Raw genomic sequence first — 23,269 nt, 5'->3', positions numbered from 1 at the left:
TTCTTTTTGAAATGGATTATATTAGAATTTTGTTGGTTGGTTGTTTCTGGGTTGTTTTGTGATAAAGATCGCTCAAAAAAAAAATTTAGCTTCGTTTTTTAGCTTTGATGAAGCTCTCATGGAGGAACCTTATTTCAAGCGGGTCAACCCGCGCCAAAGGAAGAAAAAGACACTGTAATAGAAAAAATCATATTTATATTTCTCACTAAAAAGTCTCACGAAATCTACATCAATAGAAAATTCATTAAAATCATCAGATTTTTGAATACCACAAGATTGTTTTTCCTTTGTTTAAAATCCTGATTGAATACCAACGGATTTGGACGGATTCTAAAATGATCTTTTAAAATCTTAATCGAATATCACGTAACTTTTTTTCAATCCTTTAAAATCCTAATTGGATACCAATGATTTTTTTTTGTCAAAAATAATTCATTAAAATCCTTTGAAATCTCAATCCAATACCGCCCTTAGAGTTTAGTTTGGTGCGTTTTCATAATTATTTTACGTAAGTAATTTTGGTGATAATTTTTTTAAAAATTGTAAAAATTTTAATATCAACAAAATGATTACTTTTATAATAATAGACTAATTCTTCTTAGTATTTATATTATTTTGAAAAGTACATCAAACTTCAAAAACGAGTAATGCGGTTTTAATTACGAGAAGACCATCTTTTTCTAGAAGTGGGAAAAACATTTTGTAATTGGATATAATGAATAACTTAGATTTTGTTGAAAATATTGCTTGAATTTGTACTGGGAATTAGTTTCTTCAGTAAGAAACCAATTGCTAAAGATTTTTGTTTTATTTTCTATTCCTTCTCCATTTTCTCAATTAATTGTTATCATTTAACCGTAAAATTTATCAAATTTTGGCAGCTTAGAGTTCCTGTGGAAGGGATAAAATTTTATTCCTCACTTATTCCCTCCACTAAAATTATAATATATGAATTTAAATGACATTGGAACCAAGAAAATGGATATATATTTTAAGTTTGTGTTTAATATTTTTTATATTATAAGAAATAAAATTATTTCTGCATGTATAAAAGTATATGTGACTTATGTTTTCTTTTCTTTTTTCTCTTTTATCATATAAATTTCATATATATATATATAAGAGATAATTTGATTTCTTACTAAATTCATTAATTTAAGTGAATATAGTATATGCTAAAGCAGTACTAAAAGTTTTTCCATCGACTCCACGTTTGTCATCGTCCCTGCCACTATCATTGGCATCGTTTCTGTCGACGATGTTGTCTTCATTGCCAACCTCGTCTTTGTGTCACATGCGAAGGAGAGATGAGGTTTAGAGGAATTTTAAAGTACCTAAGGAGAATATTACTTCTGCAATTTTAACTTGATAATGCAAATTATAGGTTATTTAAATTAAGGGGTAAGATACTGTAACAATCAACTTATGTCAGTGGTAAGGCTTTAACTTTAATTAATTCCTATGCATATATTTAATGTGAATATTACTTCGTTGCCTTGCTATTGATTCCTATGTTTTATCAAAATGGGAAACTTTTGATTAATGCTTTTCCATTGCAGCAACCGTTGCTGCTTGCATGAAAGGTTTTAAGGAATGGGGTAGTAATGAAGACATTAAATATGAAAAATCATAACCATACAAAGGTGAAAATAAATATTAAATATTAAATATGAAAAATCATAATCATACTAGATAGAAATAAATATAACCGTTGGATCAACATAATCGATCTAACGGTGAAATTGATTGATAGTAACATTGATAGTAACATTAATTGATTGTTATAATATCTTTTTCCTTAAGTTAATTTGCTAATTTATTTTTATTTATTTAAACTGGACCAAATTAAACCAAGTTAAGTGAAGTTAAAGTCCTTTTTAACTTTAATTTTATTAATTTAATTTATATATCGAGTTATTCTAATTAACATATAAAACATTACTGTTTTGATACCCATCCCCAGGAGACCTTATAATATCATACTTGTTAATTATTTTTACAGCATAGCAAAATCATTTTAATTCCAGAAATTATGCTCCCTTAAATGTTACCTTGTTCCAAATGTGAGAGTATTGTTGCAATTGCTTAAAAAAAATAACTTTGTCTAATAAAGCGCATATTTCGTTTTTCTTGACAGTAGCTCTATAAATTAATTATATTAAAATATAGATAATGCACTCAATTTGTGATAACATCCACCCTCATTTCCTTAAAATTTGAATGGGGAAAAGAATTCTCAAATTATAGAAAAAAAAAATTCTCCTACTAATAAAATATCAAATTATGCGTAATAATTTTTTTATTTTTAATAAATTGTGTGACTTGTAGAAAAAAGATTCCAATTTGAGTTGATTCGGAATATACGCTGCCAGCCTGCACTCTCATTTTTTAATTGTATTTAATTCCGAACCTAACACATAATAATCATTTAATTCTGACTCCAAAAAACCTTTTCATGATTCGGAACCCGTACTCGTTCACAACTCCTTACGTTGCCTTTCATAATCATAAAAGCCTTGCTATTGATTCCTATGTTTTATTAAAATGAAAAAAAATAGATTATAATAATTTTATTTATTTTATCCATTATTTATGTACATTCAAAAAAAAATTACAGATTTTCCAGTTTTTGTGTATTAGTTATTAAATAATTAATTACACATAAAATTATCCTATAATAAATTAAGGGATTTACTATTTTATTTTGGAAAATTATTCCAAGGATATCTCCCAGCCAAAAGTCAAGGACTAAACCCCTCGAGACGGAGAGATCATGCTATCGTGGTACAGTCTCTCCTAACAAAGCATTTTCTATACACACGGTTAGAGATCGAATCCCTGTCAGCATGCTTAAAAAACCCAGCTATCTATCAACTGTGTCAGGCTTTGTTTCAAGGGTATTTACTAATCTCATATTACATAAAATAGTACTCTTATGTGGGTGATATAAATATGTGGGGTCTACAATTTAAAAAAAAAAATGACATGAAATTCTATGAGTGTATGACATAAGATAACTCTCTTATGTCACATGAGGCTATTTTTTTCCCATAAAATAATCGTATTGTACTATTGTATTGCAAGTCTCCCATAAATAGGAATGTAAATAAGCTGAACCTCGGATTAGATTTTGGCTTAAATAAGTTAGATATGAGTAAAATATTTTAGGCCTGACTTAGTCTATTAGTTTTGTGTAGTCCAAATTATAAGCCTAACTTGGCCAGTGGCCAATATTTAAAAAATAAAAGTCTTGGCCTAGGCCTATTAGTCTATTTAAGCTTATTAGGTATTTAATGAATAAAAAAGTAATATTATTTTAATATTACTTTTTTATTCAAAATTATTAGAATAATAAATTATTTATTTTATTTAAAATAAATAATATGATATAGACCGACTTGTACGTTTATAAGCCTGACATATAAAAGAAAGCCTATGCAATGCTTTCTAAATAGACTTTTTTTTATGTCTGAACATGTTCTATTCGATTATATATAATATGTCGAATATGGCTTAATGTAAATTGAGTCATTGGTCTCTATTAGGTCGCCTAACTCATTTACACTTTTGCCTATAAATGTGGATCTAAAATATAAAATTGCAAAATTATTGTTTCATATTTGATGGTAAATATGATATAGACCGACTTGTACGTTTATAAGCCTGACATATAAAAGAAAGCCTATGCAATGCTTTCTAAATAGACTTTTTTTTATGTCTGAACATGTTCTATTCGATTATATATACTATGTCGAATCTGGCTTAATGTAAATTGAGTCATTGGTTTCTATTAGGTCGCCTAACTCATTTACACTTTTGCCTATAAATGTGGATCTAAAATATAAAATTGCAAAATTATTGTTTCATATTTGATGGTAAATATCCTCTTAACCCCATCATTAAATGCCGAATCTATTCAAGAATTTAATTCCTCGACCACTAATAAATGCCCTCTACGTTTATCTAACCCTTATCCCACCACCAGAATTTCACACCAAACTACCATTCTTAAAGCATATTATATTCGGTAAAGAAAATTGAATAATTTACATTTTGTTCTTCGCTTAATTTGTTTATGCATATTATTTATATTTTATTATTTTCTCTTAGTTTATTTATTTTTTGTTAATATTTCATTTTGTTCGTAATTATTGTTCTTTTCCTTGCTTTGTTAGGTAAGAAACTTTTATAATTATTGTGGCTTCAATCAATTGTAATTTTTATTGTGTTAAAAAAAATGGACTAAATCATGATCCATATAGGGGTGTAGTATAAAGCTCAGTTAATTTAGTGATCTTTTTAATTTGGGCTTGAGTATCTGTAAACTGATTAGTGTGGGTAACAGTATGGGCCTAACTCATAGGCCCATGATGGAAAGGGGACTAGGGTTAATAAGTTTGGCTAGGTCCCCTCTGCATTCACAACTTGTTGGACAACCTTCACTCCACAACTTGACCCATCGATAGTTGTAATTAGGGAGTGGTGTGAACTGCAGAGGAAGATCCTAGTCTTTTCAATCTTGCAGGAACATCAGATCAAACAAGAGCATGAAAGCATTCAAGAAATCAAGAATCGTGTGAATCATGGTTTCAACAAGTAAGCCTAAATTTTTTGGTGTTCTAATTTCATATAATCTTATCTTGAAATTTTCGACATTTGGTATCAGAGCCTAGATTATATGATTTAGGACCCAATGACTTATTATTGAACATGATTATATCTTTAGTGACTGATTTGTTGCTTTTCTTTATGAAATATGTAATTTTTAGATTAATTTTTTATGATAGAGAATTCTCATTTTACCCGTTATCCATACTCACCAAAACTATTGCGCCGTCTCTGATTGATTAATTCTACTTTTGTTTTTTGTCCCTTTTTATGATGTCTATGAGATAAAAATCAAAACTGTATGGACATGAAACATTTTCATTTAAGAAATTAAAAAAAATTATTATTAATGTAGATGATCAATCGTGTCAACGGCCAATGGACAATAAGGTGACGATTATCAATTTAGTCTTCCGATGAATTGTGTACGTACACAATGAAATAATAGCTTTTCAAAACATTTAAAAATATAGAGAAAACATTTTCTCTTTTTAAAGGAGAAAATTTTTCTTATGTTAGTGACTCAAAGCATATGTGGGTCCCACCTTTAATTTTTTTCTCTTTTCACTATTTTGTGGGACCCACTTATACAATGTGTCACTAACATGAGAAAAATTTTCTCCTTTAAAAGGAGAAAATGTTTTCCCAAAAATAAAATAGCATTCACATAGCGCAGGGTCATTTTATGAGACTAAGTTAATACATATGGCTATTTATATGCATTGTCAGTCTACGCGTTTGATTTGTAATATTATATTGTAACTTTATATTACTAAATAGTTATATAATATTATATCATTGAAAGAAATAACGATTTTAAAATATAATAAAGTTTGAACCATGTACTTGGTTTAATTTATTACTTGGTTTACACTATATGTCAATGGCATTATATAGTACATTAGATGATTAAAATTCGCTGTTTGAACAGCCCACTGGAATTCTAAGCATGACCTCTCTTTTTTCTTTTTTCAATTATTATGGTTCATTTGTATATTCAAAATTTGTTTAAAAAAAACTAAAGTTGAATGAGAAAAGTATTTATTAGTTTTATTGGGAGATACGTTAGTTAAAGAGATTTATACATCAAAAATTATTTATAAAAGGCCAGTTGTAAATTTGTTGAATGATGCTTAAGTTATTTATGTGTTTCCATTTAGACAGATTTTGTTATTATCATTTTTTGATTTGAGAAGAGGTATGCTGAATTTTATTATATACAGAAGAAAAGATATTGAAAAATTAATGAGTAAATACTTTTTTTTGGTCCCTAATAAAAAACACGGTCTCCACTTTAATCTCTTACAAAAATAAATTAATCAGTTAGTCCCTAACAAATTCAAAGTGGACCCATTTAGTTGAAATCATGGTCCTCACAAATTCAAAAAAGACCCATATTAGTCCCTCAAAATGACTAAAATGGGTCCACTTTGAATTTGTTAGGGACTAATTGACTAATTTATTTTTGTAAGGGACTAAAGTGGAGACCGTATTTTTTGTTAGGGACCCAAAAAGGTATTTACTCAAAATTAATTTATATTTTGCATCAAGTGATGATGTGACTTGGATGCAGTTATAATATAGTGTTGATTGCTCTCAGCTTCTAATGTTTGCTCTAATATTTTTATTTATTGAGGTGCATGCTTCCGCTTGAATTGTTTAAATGCAAAATTTGTTTGGGAATAATATTATTTTAAATTCATTATCAGTAAAGATGTTGCACATTCTTGTGGATTGGATCATGGTTTTGGCCATGTGAATGCTATTATGTTTAAACATATTCCTGTACAAGAATTTTTATAAATTACTATAGGGATTACCACCAAAGTGGGATTACTTATATTGGTTTATGAACATTTCTTTGTAAAATTTGAGGAATGATTTTGGTTATTTCATGCAATTTCCTGCCCAAAGGGGGTAATTGCGTGCTATAACTGTGAACTTATTTGGGATGAAGTTAATGGAGGTGCATTGGTCTAGGTGATCTGTCTTCCCAAATGGGACAAATCTCTGAAGCTAGTGTATGCTCACTGAGCAACTTTTCTTTGAGGTTGTAGATGAAGTTATTGGAGACTCATTGGTCTAAGGATCTATCTGCCCAAAGGGGATGGATTTTCGAATCCATTTTTGTGCTCATTGATTAACTCATCTGAGGTTCTAACCTTGGTTTAGACCTTGATTTGTGCATTCTGTCCAAAGGAGAATGTATTATTATGTTGATCTTGTTATGACAATCTGTTGTTCTAAATGATTAACTCATTCTGATCAACTTCTTCTTGAGGTTGTAGATGAAGTTATTGGAGACTCATTGGTCTATGAATCTATCTGCTCAAAGGGGATAGATTTTCAAACCCAGTGTTGTGCTCATTGATTAACTCATCTGAGGTTCTGGCCTTGGTTTAACCTTGGTTAGTGCATTCTGCCCAAAGGGGAATGTACTATTATGTTGGCCTCATTATAATATCTTGATTTAATTGAATGTGTATATTGTGGTTTAGTTTATTCTGATGCATACTTGTTTTGCCTTAATAATGAATTTCTATGTTAATTCTTTTAAATAGATTTGAAAACATGATAAATTCATTTTGAAATTAATGTTTTGAAATATTTATTTTAATTTTTTATATACATAAATATTTAGTTGGAATTATTTGCTCTCATTCATATTTAATTTTGAAGCTCTTATTCATGTTTGATTCTGTGAAAAATATTAATGATCTTTTTTTAATTTTAATTAATGAAAATTATTATGGTGATTATAATGTTAGTATTTACTCTTCATGTTTTAGCATAGATTTTATGTGCTTTATCAATTAAGTTTGACTAGTGAGCTAAGATATATAATTGCTAAATATTGGGGACTAGAATTTGTGACAAATTATAGTTTAGTTAATGCAACATGAATTCTACATACACATGTTATAAGGTTTTTCATTTTTTTTTTTTTTTGGTAAACAGAAGGCCTAAGCCAAAAGAACAACAAAGACAACCAAAACCAAAACTAAATCCTACACCTCACTTCCCTGGACCTACTGACACCAGTAAAGTCACCACGGAGAAGATGAAGAATGCTAGGAGGAGGATCCCTCCAAAACTGATAAGTAATGGAATCATCCGAATCCAGAATAAAATTCGCCAACCAATCAGCACAGACGTTTCCTTCTCTATAAGTATGCATCAAAGTAACTGACCAACTCCTATTGATCCATGTCCGTATACGAGCAATCAGATGACACTCACGGACTGCTACACCAGACTTGGTGAGCACAGTGATCACACTAGATGAATCACTCTCAATGATTATATTACGAAATCCTTCGTTCCAAGCTAGCTCCAAACCACGAAGAACACCCCAGAGCTCAGCCTTAAAAGAAGAGCAAACCCCCAATTTGTGAGCAAAACCCCCCAGCCATCTCCCTTAAGAATTACGAATCAAACCCCCACAAGCAGCTAGGTCAGGATTACCTCTAGCTGCACCATCTATGTTAATTTTTACTGACCCATCTGTTGGATATTGCCAAGTAATGTCCATCTTCATTGAAAACTTTACTGGAAGCCTCTCCTGAGCACTAGCTAAAGCATTGTTAATGTCCCTCACAGAGCTGCAAATAATCCCTTTCCTCACATTTAAGCAAGGAAAAGCCGAGCCATGCACCAATTCATTACGCCACTTCCAATTTTTCCAACAAATAACAAAAAACAAATTCCTCCAACCATTCGTAATCCCATGCTTATCCATGTCCATATTAACCGATAACCAATGATCAACATCACCAAAGAAGAAGTTTGAAAACTTGTCCGAAGGCACAAAATGAGACCAAACGGACTTAGCCTCATGACAGTCCCGAATCGCATGTAACAAGGTTTCACTCTCCTCCCTACAAATAGGACATGATTTAGTGCCAGTCCCCCAAAGAGCAGTCCTACTTTGAGTGAGGAGCTTTTTGTGGCAAACCTTCCACATAAACAACTTGATTCTTTGAGGACCATTCCAATCCCACACCCACTGCCATCTACCATCAGCCAAACCCGAGATTAACTCTTGGCCAACAAGAGCCTTATAGATCGCCCTTACTGTTATGGTGTTCTCACCATCAAGATCCCAATACTTGCTGTCAGGACCATCATTTACACCTGGAGTTAATGTCCCGCGAAAGATATCAATGACATCTCTCGGGAACCAAAGGCCTAAAGAATCATAATTCCAATCTCCATTAGAGTTAACCATATCAGCAACACACATGACATCATTAACATCCAGATTCGGAGATGTGACTAGCTCACGAAGAGGCTGCGCCAAAGTGAGCCAATTATCATGCCAAAAGGAAACAGTCCTACCATCACCAACTTCCCATCTAAGCCTCCCCTCCATCATCCTCCAAATACGGCACATATTCCTCCACAAGGAAGAGTCACCATTACAAGCCACAAAACCCGCAGCTCTCGAACTCCTTGATTCATATTTAGATTTCAGAACCTGAACCCAAAGATGATCTGGTTTGTTTGAGAAGCTCCAAACTCTCTTAGCAAGTATGGCATCATTCATAAATTCTAGTCGTTTCAAGCCGAGACCCCCAACCTCCTTAGGACTCGTAATGGTACTCCAATTAATAAGATGATTAGCTCTCCTTCCTTCCTTATCACCCCAAATAAAACTTCTCTGCAGCTTCTCAATCTCATTACAAACAGACAATGGAATCTTACAACTTTGCATTTGGAAATAAGGCATGGAAGCCACAACCGACTGAGACAATGTGATGCGGCCTGCCTGCGAGATTCTAATAAAACCACTATACAGATATCATGTTTATCTACTAACATCCTTAGAATTCGACCAAGTGAAGGTTTGGCCGCACCTCTACAATTCCAAAAAAGTAAAGACATTAAATACCTTTATTGGAAGATCCAGGCTGAGATTGCGCCTGAGACAATCGACCAGTTAAATTCCTTCCTACTCCACGTTGGGAGACTATGGCTCTCGGCTTGGCATTGCTCTCTTTATGCCCCCTATTTTTTGTATCAGGAGGTTTCAAATGTTGCACTCTACCCCTACCATCTGAAGCCTGTTTAACGTGTTGTACATGCATATCTGACGCAGTACCTGTCAAACTTATTTTTGTATCTTCCACCATCAACTGCCCTAAACTAGCATCTTCCCTAGTTCCATCAAAAGTTGGATTTAAATGCACATGCATTGCGTTTTGAATCCTTTTGAAAATTTATTTTTGATCAATCAAACTTATCTCCTCTTCCTTGTCTTGACTTATAATATCGTCCCAAACAAGATTGAAAGCATTTTGAGTTTCCACAAGCCTAACTCTATCATTGGATCCTTGCCTTTTTTGTCTGCTTGAAGTCTGAGTCTTCTCCTCATCCACCAAAATAATTTCTTTCTCTAAACCTTCAACGCGTTGAACATTAGCAGCTTCATTGTTTTCTTTTGTTTTGTGTTTATCCTCCTTCGATATTTGTTCAAAGTTAGTATTGCTTCCTATCGCCTCCTTTCCTCCTCCACCTTCCCTTTTACCAGAAACAAGTCTTCCTTTTTTTCCTCCTCTAGTTACCACCATCCAAGGCCCGAAGCCTTCTTGACTGTCCTCCTCAACCCCAGCTGGAGTATATAAGGTTTTTCATATTATTTGTGAATTGTTAGATTTCTTTATTGATAAAAATCATTGATTGCAATTATATGTCCAAAGTGGTTTATTGTAGTAGTAATTTTTGAAACATACATGGAGATTAAATTTTAAATAATGTGAGATAATTGTGTATTATATACTCTGCTCAAAGGAGTGTTTATAATATGTTAATTATTTTGTTAAAATTGCTTGATTGCCCATAATTAATATAATTGCATTTAATGTAATAAATATACTTTTGATATGAAAGATAACGATACCATGATATAATTTTTGATTGGATAGTATTATGATAAATGCAGATGAGATCTAGATTTTTTCTTATGAATTTCAATCTTGATAGGGCACTGCATTAAAGTTAGAATATAGTCAACATAGAGGTACACTTGAACATGTTTTTAGTGGGAGAGATATAATTGATTTTGTCTAATATTGAAGTTATTGTGAGGTTAGTGGGAGGAAATTCTCTTTACTTGTATTGTATGTGGATGACATAATTCTTAAGCATATTAAAATAGATTTCCTGTTAGCTGAACCTTTAACTAAAGGACTTAGGCCCATGGTGTTTAAATGCATTTTGAGAACATGGGCATTGTGGGTTCCTTTGATATACTTGATTAGTGGGAGTTTGAATTCTCAATTTTTTCATTTAGGACACTACTGGTGTTTGGTTGACATGTACTTTTCATTGTGAGCAATTGGTACTGTATTGGTTTTTGCTATTATATGTTTGAGTATATATGTTTCTACGTATCAATTGTGAAATTTTGAAACTCAGCGTCGTTAGGACCACCATGCTTGTGGTTGACACTATAATAGAGTTTGAGGTATGATATTAAGATTTTGGAACTCAGTGTCGTCAGGACCACTATGCATGTGGTTGACACTATATTGGAGTTTGAGGCATGATTTTGAAACTCAGTGTCGTTGGAATCATCATGTCAGTGGTTGACACTATATGGGAGTTTGAGACATGGTGGTGTTGTTAGGACCACAAGGCTTGTGATCGACACCATATTTGATTATATGATGGCTTTTTGATAAACCATGAAATTTCTCTGGCTTTAAGGCATTTGAGAGAAATTTGAGGACTGACAGAGAAAATAACAGTTTGGTTGTTGTTGGATCACATTGACATGCTATTTTCTTGCTACACTCCACACTAATACTAGTCGACGGAGTCAAGTAACATTTGTGACCATGGAAGATCTTATAGCGATAAGGGTATAATCACCGCCTGATTCATTGTTATTTGACTTTAGTTGGATGGAGTCATATTCAGATATCGCACCTTGGATCATGTGTTTTCTTAAAATGTGGCCACATTATAAGAATTAGTCCTTAGTCGGAGAGTTATTTTTAAATAACTTGTTTTCCTTTTCTCTTTTGAATTAAAATTTTACAATTGATTTTGCCCAAGTGGGAGAATGTAAGAAACTTTTATAATTATTGTGGGATTCAATCAATTGTAGTTTTTATTGTTTTAATAAAAACGGACTAAGTCATTATTCATATATGGGTGCAGTATAAAGCCCAGTTAATTTAGTGATCCTTTTGATTTGAGCTTGGGTATCTGTAAACTGATTAGTGTGGGTAACAGTGTAGGCCTAATCCATAGGCCTATGATGGGAAGGAGACTAGGGTTAATAAGTTTGGCTAGGTCCCCTCTGCATTCACAATGTGTTGGACAACCGTCACTCCACAACTTGACCCATCGATAGTTGTATTAGGGAGTGGTGTAAACTGCAGAGGAAGATCCTAGTCTTTCCAATCTTGCAGGAACATCAGAGCAAACAAGAGCAAGAAAGCATTCAAGAAATCAATAATCATGTGAATCATGTCTTCAACAAGTAAGCCTAAATTTTTTGGTGTTCTAATTTCATATAATCTCATCTTGAAGTTTCTTACATGTTTTATTCTTGATTTTTTATTTTTTTTGGTAAAAATTTTCTTGAATTTTACTTATTTCTTTTAACTATAATTTTTTAACTTTTTTTTTTTCAATTTTATTATTATTTTTTAATGGAAGAAAAAGCATACAAGCGTAGAGCCGTCCTAAACTTTATATCTTTTGTAAATAAGCACATTTTACCTTTAGTTCGTCCTATTTCTTCTCTAAACTCTAACTATTATTACAATGGATTCTTCTATTAATTTGTGATTAACTTACTAATAGTAAATAAACTTTGACTATTTATTCTTGTTAAATTTCAACTATTAATTTGTATTTTTAATCAAAAACTTATATCTTCTTACTTTTAAAATCTTAAATTAAAAAAGGCAAAAAAATAAGTATATAACTATAAAAATACACTATCACATCATGTAATAAGTTTGACCAGTGGCGAAACCAGAAAATTTTGTTTATGTCTTCATATTTAGTGGTGAGGGTGCTGCCATCGGAAAAAAAAATTAAAGAAAGTTTTAATAACGAGAAGACATTGGTTGAGGTTCGGAGATTCTGTTTCTTCATTCCAATCATTTCCATCCTGGAGTATACTCCGAAATTTGAGAACAAGTTGAATTGGAAGGAATGGCTACCCTTGGAAAGTGACCAACTTCCTTTTCCACATCTTAAAACTCTGAAGTTAAAAAATTGTCCTGAACTTAGAAGACATTTGCGTAGCCATCTTTCTTCCATAGAAATTTTTTGGATATTTAATTGTTATCATCTGTCGGCAACACCACAAAATCTGCATTGGCTCTTGTTGCGATTTCGACAAGTATACCGATCGTTTCAAGTAATAAAGTAATGAGAAAAAGTATCGTCCCACAAGGATTAAAACACCAATTACTATTATAATTATTCCCTTTAATTTGGATAATTTGATTTAGTTGTTGAGAATAATTTTTGAATTAAAATAAAATGAAAATTAATTGCAATAAAAATTAAGAACATTCAAGAGCGCAAGAATTGAGAATTAAGTTTAGAATATCAAAGACGAAAACTGCAGTTAGGAATTATTTCACCTCTGATCCTCCTAGAGTAGTTTAAATTAAATTCAATAGTAATTCATCTCAGATATTTCAGATAATTCATCTTCTAAAAATAGTTGGTTAAATCCTAATGTCTTAGTGACTTTAACCATTTACTCTAATTAGGATCCTAATGTCTTAGTAATTTCTCTTAGAATAAGCATTAGACACAATGAATTATGAAGTCTACAACTCAAGCAAGCCTATGTCTAGATCATGCAAGAATTAGTATTTTATCCCTGTTCGGATTAAAATCCCAATATGTCTATTGTGAGCTCTAACCCTCAAATCCCTATAAAAGTGATCAATTCATTCAAGGATATAGAAACTCATGCAAGGTAAAACACAAATAACTGAACGATTTATTAAAGAAACAAATTTAAACCACAAATAGGATTCACATCGGATCTATAAATTAACTTATCCTAACATGTTCATAAAATCAGAATTAATAAATGATGAAAAATAAAAAGAGTTCATGATAAAACTTGATTAATGACTATCAATGATGAAGCTTTGATCACCTTCTTCTCCTTTGGAGTTTCGCTCCAGAATTTCTCCTCCGCTTCTGCCTTTGTCTCTGTTTTCTTCCGTCTTCTGAATTCAATTCTGAAGGCTTCGTCTCGTTCTATTTAAAGACTTAAACTGGGCCTCTAATTTTGGGCCAGCTCACTAAGGAGCTCGCTGAAGCGAGCTGCTCAGCGAGCAAATTCCTAATCTCGCTTCTGAACTCGTTGAAGCGAGCTTAATTAAATGTCTCGCTCACCTTGCTCGCTAAAGCGAGCTGCAGAGCGAGCTTAATTAAATGCCTCGCTCACCTTGCTCGCTAAAGCGAGCTGCAAAGCAAGGAAGACCAAATCTTTATTAGAACTTTATTTTCCTATTTTTCCTTTATCTTTAGCCGGTGCCAACTGCCTTCTTCTCATCAGATTAGTAGTTTGATCTTTTTAGTATGAAATAACCTAAAACAATAAAAAGGATTAGAATCTTATCTAGCTGTTGGCATTTTTAATATCCTTTAAGATTTTATTAATTAACACTATATTTTTAATCATATTAATTATTATTTGAACTATATTTGACATTAAAAACATAGTGTCTTTGACACTTATCAGCTCTCCTCAGTTAAGAATTAACAATTTGTGAAGATTGTGATTGTCTTACTAGAGGGATCAAGTTCGGATACAATGATATGTTATTGTCTCTGCCTAAAATGATTCCAAGCAGCCATTGTCTTCAACGCTTAGAACTCAACGGTTTTCCATCTCTCACTGCAATTCCAACATATGGTCTACCCACTTCTTTGCGAAATCTTATTATTCATAGGTGTGAGAATTTAGCATTCCTACCTCCTGAAACGTGGAGCAATTACACAACGCTCTAGTCTTTGGACATAATCAATAGTTGCGACTCACTTACACCTCAATTCAAATAGGTTGGAATGATTTCAAAGTTCAATTTTTTTTGTATCTACACTTGCAGACATTGGCGCCTATGTAGGTCTACCGATGAGTTTGACATTTCATGCATAATTTGATTTATCCTTCATTTCACTCTGATAACAGATGCTAATATTTATGAGAGACACTAATGGGAAAATCTTTTGATCATATTTTAGGTTGTTCTGGCAGAAATGCAAATTGAATTTAAATGTCTTATGGGCCTATTTATAGTATAGAGTGAGTATTCTCATTGGAATTGGTTTTCTATTGAGATTCTTGCGAGGGCTACACATTATTTTTTTTCGTTCTGGTAGGTTTAGCATACTTAGGAGACTACGAGCATACCTTGGACTATGGATTCTTAGTGGAGAAAAAATCCTCGGTGCTACCGATGCACTGAAGTTTAGTGTATTGGTAGTTCATTTATCCTAAAAATACGTAGGAGGATCTTGTACAAATTTCTAGAATATCAGGATTCGCCTACGTATTCTAGTATAAATAATTAGTGGATAAATGTTACACAGTAAATATTAAAGGATCAAGTCTGCCATGTTTCGGCAAAAGCACCATACTAGTCACATTTGGCAAAAATTATGCCGAGTAAAAGCAGATTTAAGAAGTTTTTCCTTTGTAATGCAGTTAAACCCGCATTTGGGATTGACGGGATCAGTCCCACACTCTCCATGGATGGGAAGCCCTCTCAGCACAGCAGTCCCGCAAGGCCTTTGGACGGGACATGCACAAATAGTAATCTTGCATTTGATATGGACGGGAATAGTTGCAGACGTGGCAATCTCGCATGATGTAGGTACGAGATAAGTTGGTTTATCTCACCCACCCCCACCGCCCACCCCCGCCCCCCATATATTCCCTCGGTCATTTTTTCACTTTTTACTATTTCTATAAAATTTTCATTCTCTCTTTATTCATTTTTTCTTTGGCCTCTCTCTAGATTTTTTGTCAAAGCTTCTCGCTCTACCACTTCGTTGTTACCACTACAAGTACTTTCTATCTTTTTTTATTGATTTTATTAATTTGTAATTATAATTATTGAAATAATTAATTAGAAATTCTAATTAGTTACTTAATTAAATATATTTTATTTTAATGTGTATGTTATTTATAAAACCTTAGGATAGAAGCCTAATTAGTGATTTAATTAATTAGTAATTTAATTAGTTACTGATTTTATTAATGAGTAATTATAATTATTGAAATAATTAATTAGGAACTATAATTAGTTACTTAATTAAAAACATTATTGTAATATGTATGTTATTTGTAAAACCTTATAATAGTAATTAGTGATTTAATTAATTAGTAATTTAATTAAATGGTAATTTAATTAGTAATTATAATTATTGAGATAATTAATTAGGAATTCTAATTAGTTACTTAATTAAATTTTATTTTATTTTAATGTGTATGTTTCACTTTCAACAACTGTAAATGCAATTGGCAGCACTTCGTTATTTTCATCTTGTGTTGTAGTAATCAATAATATTCCTTTATACTTACCATATAGATGTGTATCGTCCACCTGTATAACTGGTTTGCACCATTTGAACGCCTCACCACATTGATTGAAAGTCCAAAAAACATGTTGGAAAACCCGAATCTCATCAACAATTTGTCAATTGACGATATATTCTTTAGTTTGAATATGATACATAGATCTCAGGGGGAAATTCAACATGTACTGGAACCATCTTGGCAGGAAAGCAAATGACTTATCCCAATCACCGTAAATCTTAGCAATTGCTTTTTGTTTTGTCTTCCATGTCTTCCTATAAGAGACATGAAATCCAAAGAGACTGGTCACCCTTTCTTGTATCAGGATCACAGGTACCGATGGTTGGACTTTAACCATGTTTGCAATACCATACACAACACACGCTATATTAGGAATGTTATTTACGTTCACTAATAAACACAAATAATTATCAATACGAGCAAATAGTATTGCACATCATACCTAATATGGATGTGGAAATAAGTTCAGAATCAAGTTGTCTGTGATATTGGGAAAGGAAGTGGTTGACACAACTATGATATCCAACCCATTTACTAACCACCCAAGTGTTGCTATTCAGAGGTTTAACTGCTCTTACTCGTCAACTGCAACCTTTTTTGTGGTTTCGACATTTCATAGACAACTTGGTCGTAGTATTCTCAACCACTATAGTGTCTTGATGAGTTTTCATGCAGTAATGTTTTATTGCGGCATGAACATCGTGCTTGGACCTGAGCTCTTATTTCACAAACAATGGATCTCCTCTTGTCCACGAATCCCGACCTAAGCCTTCAACATCTAGTATATTTTCATGCTGGTAATCTCAATTAATAGCCTCATAATGTGGAATTGAATTCCAGAATGGTTCAACATCTGCACATTCATACATAATACGTTTTAACAAAAGCATGGTAACCAATCAAAAATTCAAAATATAATAATAAAACTCACTAACGAACTTGATGACTATGGAAAAATAGCAGGATTAGGCGTACGAGTACCAGTCTCTTGTGACAATAAATTACCAAGATGTTCATCAACTGCATCGCTATCATTCTTATCATGGTCATTTTCCAATAGAGTATCTTCATCTTCCTCTTGTTCTTCATTCTCAGGTTCTCTATCTACCATATATTTGTTATCTTCTCTGTGAGCAACATTTGATTGTGTAGCTTGGGGTGCAGAAAATGATATATACTATGATTGACTATTAAGGTCCAGTGCACGAATCGGTATTGATAGATCCTCTGATGTATCAATATCCACATATAACTCAAGGAATTGAGACAGAGTTATCCACGAATGTTCTAATGAAAACTTTCACGCCCTCATCATCAGATATATCAAACCCCACATATTTGCGGTTTTCACTGGAGACTCTACTCGTCAACGAAGATATTATTTGATTTTGTTGGAGCTTCAACTTTCGACGGATCTTCTCCTTTAAGTCTTCAACGGACATACCTCAGACAATATACTTGGCTCTTTTTTCTCCTTCAAAGGTCAAACCACATGCAGCTACATTTTTAGAACCATTGTAATATACGAATAAATGAAATTGATCCATAATAGTATTAGAAATAAAAATTAAAAATAGAACATAAGATACAAAACACAACACAACAAGGTTAAAAAAATGAGCACTGAACAAAGTAAAACTTGTGTTTGTTATCGATATGTTTCAGAAAACTGGAAAAAAATAGGCTGCAAATGGTGGGAGAAGGGTAAATAAATGACACTAGCATGATATTTTCATTGCCGAGGGGATATATATATAAGGGTTTTGGGTGAGTGTTTGGTAGGGTGGACAGTTGAGAATGGACTAGTCCCGTACTTGAGGAGTACTAGACCATTCGCGTCCATATCAGATGCGGGACTCCTAGGTCTGCATCCAGTACATGTCCCATCCATGGTTCATACGGGACTAATGGACAATTAACCATTCCCATCCAAAGGCCATGCAGGATTGCTGGCGCAGAGAAGGCTTCTAGTCCATGGAGAGTGCGGGACTGATCTCATCCATCCCGGATGCGGGTTTGACTGCACTACAAAGAAAAAAATTCTAAAATCTACTTTGACTTGGCATAACGTTAACAAAATGTAACTAATACGGTGCTTTCCTATCAAAGTTGGGCTGATATGCCGTTTTCCAAAGAATCACTCAAGGCCTCAAGATGCAACATGTGGGTGGATAATTTAATGATTCGCTTGATCCAGTAACATGGCCACGTTGTATCTTGCCTTTGTACAGTGTCCCGTACTCTCGTTTGTCTATTAATTTTCTCTCATCCGATTCTACTACAAGCCATCATCAATATTATAAACTGTGACCAATGTATTTTGTAAGACTTATATCTTGGTTAATTGATTGTCTCTTGGGTTTTTTTTTTTTTTTTTTTTTAAGATTATTCTCTCATTTAGAAAATGAAAAATTAATTTCTTAATGTATGATCAGACACAAAAGATAAGAACATCTTTCCACGGATTTTTTTTTTTTCCATACACAAATTTCAAAATAAAACCCAAAACTATATGTTCAAAGTACACACTCAAAAATCAAAATCACCGGGTCTCTTCCACTTAAACCAACAGAGTTATGTTTAGAAACTTGGTAAAATCCGTAAAATAAATTAGACAAACAGGATGCATTAACTTTCTTCTTCTTTTTTTCCGAACCATTTGATTAGTAATCTTGTTCCAATAAATCAAGCTTCTTACCTGTTGAAACCATTAACTCTTTTATGTTCTCTTCACATATATTAATTTACAATCATCTCTTCAACGCTTTGGCCATTGAAAACGCACCACATATGCACCTTCATGTGAATTGTGAAAAGTGGTGCGAATCATAATCCTATAGCAATTAAAGTAATCCAATATCCCATAAACCATAAAAGTAGTCCACTTTATTCGTTTCCTTCCAGCTTGATCCAAGTTTCATTGACATTAAATGGTCATATTTATTCCACTTGCCACGAGAATACAATATTCTTCATCGTAAAAGGTTATCATAGAACTTCCCAGACTAATCAACAGATATTACACATATATACATCGACTCCTGACTCCTACAAAATTCTTAAACCTAAAAGAACCATATTAAAAACTCGATTCTCTATACCTCCTGACGCGGCCCTAAGGCTCTATATATATATAAATACTAGTATACTACTATACATTTATCACAAAGGTTAAGTGTTAATTCAAAAATGCTTTAACCTTTCTGAATTCACTTGGATATATGAGCACAGAATCTAAACAGAGACCACCTTTGGTGTGTGTGCAATCAATTTGAGTCATTGAGAATTTAATTTTTGTTGATGCATTGCCATCCTCAACCACAAAATCACCAGCATGGTAGTAGCTCCATTTGCCCGGTTCTTTCAGAAAACACTGGGATGCAACGTATTGTCCATCTGAAGTCCATAACTGGAATCGTACAGGCTTTATGTCCCACCCATGAACATGCTCTGTGTTGCAGACTCTTCGCCCAAACCTCTTGGAGGCTCGCCCTAGATGTATTCTGAAGAATAAGCTATATGTCCCAGCTGGAAGTGGGAAATCGACTTCCCCATCCACTTCAAACCACCAAATTTGCTGGAGATATGCAATAGTGCTGAATCTGCAATACATGGAGATAAGTCTGGCTTTACCCCAAAGCTCTATTAATGTTATCAACATTTAAACTAGACTTATTATTTTGGCAATTAAACTACAGGCCTTTGAACTTCACATCTTGCATCATCAATCAGAATAACAATAGAAAAATAAGTGCAATCTACATCAATGTCTACATGCTTTCCTTCACAACAGCACAAATCAATAACAAAATTCAGCTGCTACAAAACAAAACCAAACGCTACAAGTTTGACATAATAAGTGAATTTAGAACATACTGTACAACCACAAGAATACCGAACACGGGAAAAGATGCAAATAGCCATTGTTCTCGACTAGTGGTTTGGGACTTTTATGTGGCCCACTCCCACTACAGGAGAAAATGTTCACATAATCAATATTCATTCTCCGTACAACCACCTTCCACTATGCAGACATACTTACTTTTCCTCACAATTGGCAATGCACGTTCACCTGTAGTAACCGTCCACTCAATGGTATGCACTCTAGAATATTCCTCACAACCACCTATATATGCAATGGAATATTCAGCCACAAGGCAAGGATCTTTAGCCTTTTGTATTCTCCGCCTCTTACAAAGTACAAACACTAGCTTAAGTGTCATAAACTTTGCAAGAGAACCACCACCCCTTTTTCCACTGTAACATTTGGCGGAACACCCACTTAAACATCGTGGATGGAACACCAGGGAAACTAGGTTCACACAAAAAAAATCACTCCACCTCGGACCGCGTAGTAAACACTTAGTCCATCACCTCGGACTGAACAGTTGCAAAATTTCCAAGGTCATAATACACTAGAACTTAAATACATAATTGTTATTTTCACGGTTAGCCCCTTTTAACTTCATACCTATGATGCACCAACAAACCTAACGTGTCATGTCCGACACTTCCCAACACTCAGACACTCCAACACACGTTGCAGAGACTCGAAAAAGGGTTCGAAGGTTGCATTGCGTTATGGTTTTTTTTTTGGTAGTCGCATAACGTTTTTAGTTCCAACTATTAGATTCGTTGGATTATGATTACCATTTTATTGAGTTTAATATAAATATTTGGGATATCTTATGTTTCTTTGCAAAATTGATGGATATTATAAAGTTAACTTCATCTTTTGTTAAATTATTGAATATTAAATATAATATACACTACATAAATTAAAAATATTATTTAATATCAAAACGTGTCCCAACGTGTCGAAATCTAGCATTTTTTATAATTAAAGTGTCGTGTCGTGTCCGGTGTAACATAGGTTCACACAGCAAAAAAAATTCTTGAAAAGGATCAGTTCATTGAACTCCATCCTATGGTTGAAAATTGAAATGATTTCATCATCTCACTAAATACCTTTCTTGAAAAGAATAAAGGCATAGAGTGCATAGTTCACTAAAACTCCAATACTATAGGAATTAACTTTTGACAAAAAAAACTTGTAGCCAAAAAAGTGACACTCTTTGAATATATAAAATATCCAACGTCTTGAAACAAGGGGGGGGAAAACCGCAAAGATAGCACTGTTTTAAAAAATTACGAACGACAAAGTTAGCAAAGAAAAAGATCAGCATGAAGGATGGGAAATGGGATAGGAATAACAGGATATACAATATGGGTATTAGCATTATCAGGTATTCTTTTTACTATGGTATATATATTGGGAACTGGTTACAACTTTGGTATTTGTTAGGGTTATTAAGGTTTTTAATTTTAATATGTAGAGGGTTATTTGGTTTTTTTTTTTTTTTAGTAATTTAACATAATTTCTATAAGCTAAGAAGATAACCATGAAGAATCTCACCTAGATTCTTCAGTGGGGATATGGTTCCAATATCTCCGATCATCAATCCCCGTTATTGACAGTCCCTTGGCTGATATGGACAAACATAGCTTACCCATACTTCTATCCAGCCAAACTTTCTGCAGACCAAAAAATAAAAAAAACTTTTCTCTTCAACTTGAGTTCAAAATAAATGTTGTTTTTGTATATATGTAAAAAAATAAAATACAAAAAAAAAAAAAAAGATTAATAGTTGTTACCTTGGTGCCTCCATCAAAAGAATTAACCCTGCAAAGCGTGGCATAAATCCCTCTCTTACCCAAATCGGAGGGAAAATCGTTGAAGATTTTGCGGAGAAGAACATCATAATTAGGTGGCAGTTTGGATTCCCAAACAAAATCGGCCCAGGAAGCACCACGAAAGGTGCGATTCAAGGACGCTAACATGCAAATCTGGGGAGGATCCATGTACCCCATCATCAGAGCCACGCAACTCTCTGGCAATTCGCCCAAACTCGATTTCGACGACACGCCCGAACCGGAATCGGAACCCGATGCCTGAGATGATAACCGGATCCCCATCAACCAACACTGGAATCTTCCAAAATCAATACGAAAACGAAAAAAACCAAAAGTGGTTTTGACGACTCAGCTTGGGGTTTCTTTTGTATCCCTGCACGCGCGGAACAGTTGTAACCTCTTAGGTTAAACTTTTGTTTGTTTCCTCACAAAGCCAACGCGACAGCGTCATCTGACTTGGAAAGCACAAACACAAAACAAGCTATAATATTAACCTCCACCACCACTGTAATAATATAAATATAATCACAGTAATTTTTACATTTATAAAGATATAAAAAAAATTAATGAGAAGCATTTTTCTTTCGGTAAGCAAGAAATATTTCTTTGTGTGTTAATATAATGTATTGTATTTGCGGTAGGTAATGTGCTAAATTGTGTGATGTCGTTCTCATTCGATTTGTGGTCCATTATTTCATTAACTTTTGGTCCCTTTCGAATTATTTATGACCCGCATATTCTAAATCGGCACCGGCCCCTATTAACCAATTTTCATTATTCAACTCTCAAAATCTGATAGCTACAACTCACATTACACTACTATACACCATGGCCATTTTTCTCCGTGCAATCCAATTAATTAAATGAAACTTTTTTTTTTTTGATAAGCAATTAAATGACATTTAATGTTTTGCCCAAGCCCGGATAACATTATTTAAAAAATAAAATAAAAAAACCCCATCATCCGACGATTACGTTATACAAACATAGTACTACAAAACGAAAATGTGGAGAAATTCTGAGTGGTTTGGTTTGTTGTAGACCCTTGAATTCGAGAACTTCCATAGTTGATAGTTCAACTTCAAACCACTGTAAAAAGAAAATTCTTAGAACAAAGATTACTCGTGCGAAATCAGAATAAATAAATAAATAAATATGTGACGTGGTTATGAGTCATACGGGCAAATGTGCCAAATGTATCAGGGAGAGGATTCCAGGTTACTAGAGGAGGAGAGTGTTTACAATATATCAATGCAGTTAGTGCGCAGTTGATGAAATTAAAAGGTTTACATTTCCAAATCCATTTGATTAGTCATGTAGCGTTGCCTTTTTCATCATTTTTATTTTTATTTTTTTGGTAGAATGATTCATTACTAT

General features: G+C 33.2%; 1 protein-coding gene across 1 annotated transcript; it reads right to left on the bottom strand.

Annotated features, from left to right (window-relative positions):
- Window positions 1-19,100: 19,100 nt before the first annotated feature.
- Window positions 19,101-22,421, bottom strand: LOC133307672 (F-box protein PP2-A12-like). The gene is made up of 3 exons (XM_061508224.1): window positions 21,854-22,421; window positions 21,615-21,733; window positions 19,101-19,800 (listed from the first exon to the last, which is right to left on the bottom strand). Exons 1-3 carry the CDS (start codon window positions 22,172-22,174, stop codon window positions 19,377-19,379), a joined length of 864 nt encoding a protein of 287 aa, XP_061364208.1. The 5' UTR covers window positions 22,175-22,421; the 3' UTR covers window positions 19,101-19,376.
- Window positions 22,422-23,269: the final 848 nt, after the last annotated feature.

This window comes from Gastrolobium bilobum, unplaced genomic scaffold, assembly GCF_033153095.1.
Source record: "Gastrolobium bilobum isolate Gb01-03AN ecotype WA unplaced genomic scaffold, APGP_CSIRO_Gbil_v1 utg3850, whole genome shotgun sequence".
Lineage (NCBI taxonomy): Eukaryota > Viridiplantae > Streptophyta > Magnoliopsida > Fabales > Fabaceae > Gastrolobium > Gastrolobium bilobum.
Note: the sequence above shows the minus strand (reverse complement) of the source record. Positions and strands in the feature narration are given on the sequence as shown.

Bases quoted from the DNA above. Each gene is read 5' to 3' on its own strand.
- LOC133307672 (XM_061508224.1), bottom strand. From the start codon at position 22,174: ATGGGGATCCGGTTATCATCTCAGGCATCGGGTTCCGATTCCGGTTCG. The intron at 21,734-21,853 runs GTAACAACTATT...TTTGGTCTGCAG, and splicing joins CTTTTGATGGAGGCACCAAG to AAAGTTTGGCTGGATAGAAG. The intron at 19,801-21,614 runs GTGAGATTCTTC...CATGTATTGCAG, and splicing joins ATCCCCACTGAAGAATCTAG to ATTCAGCACTATTGCATATC.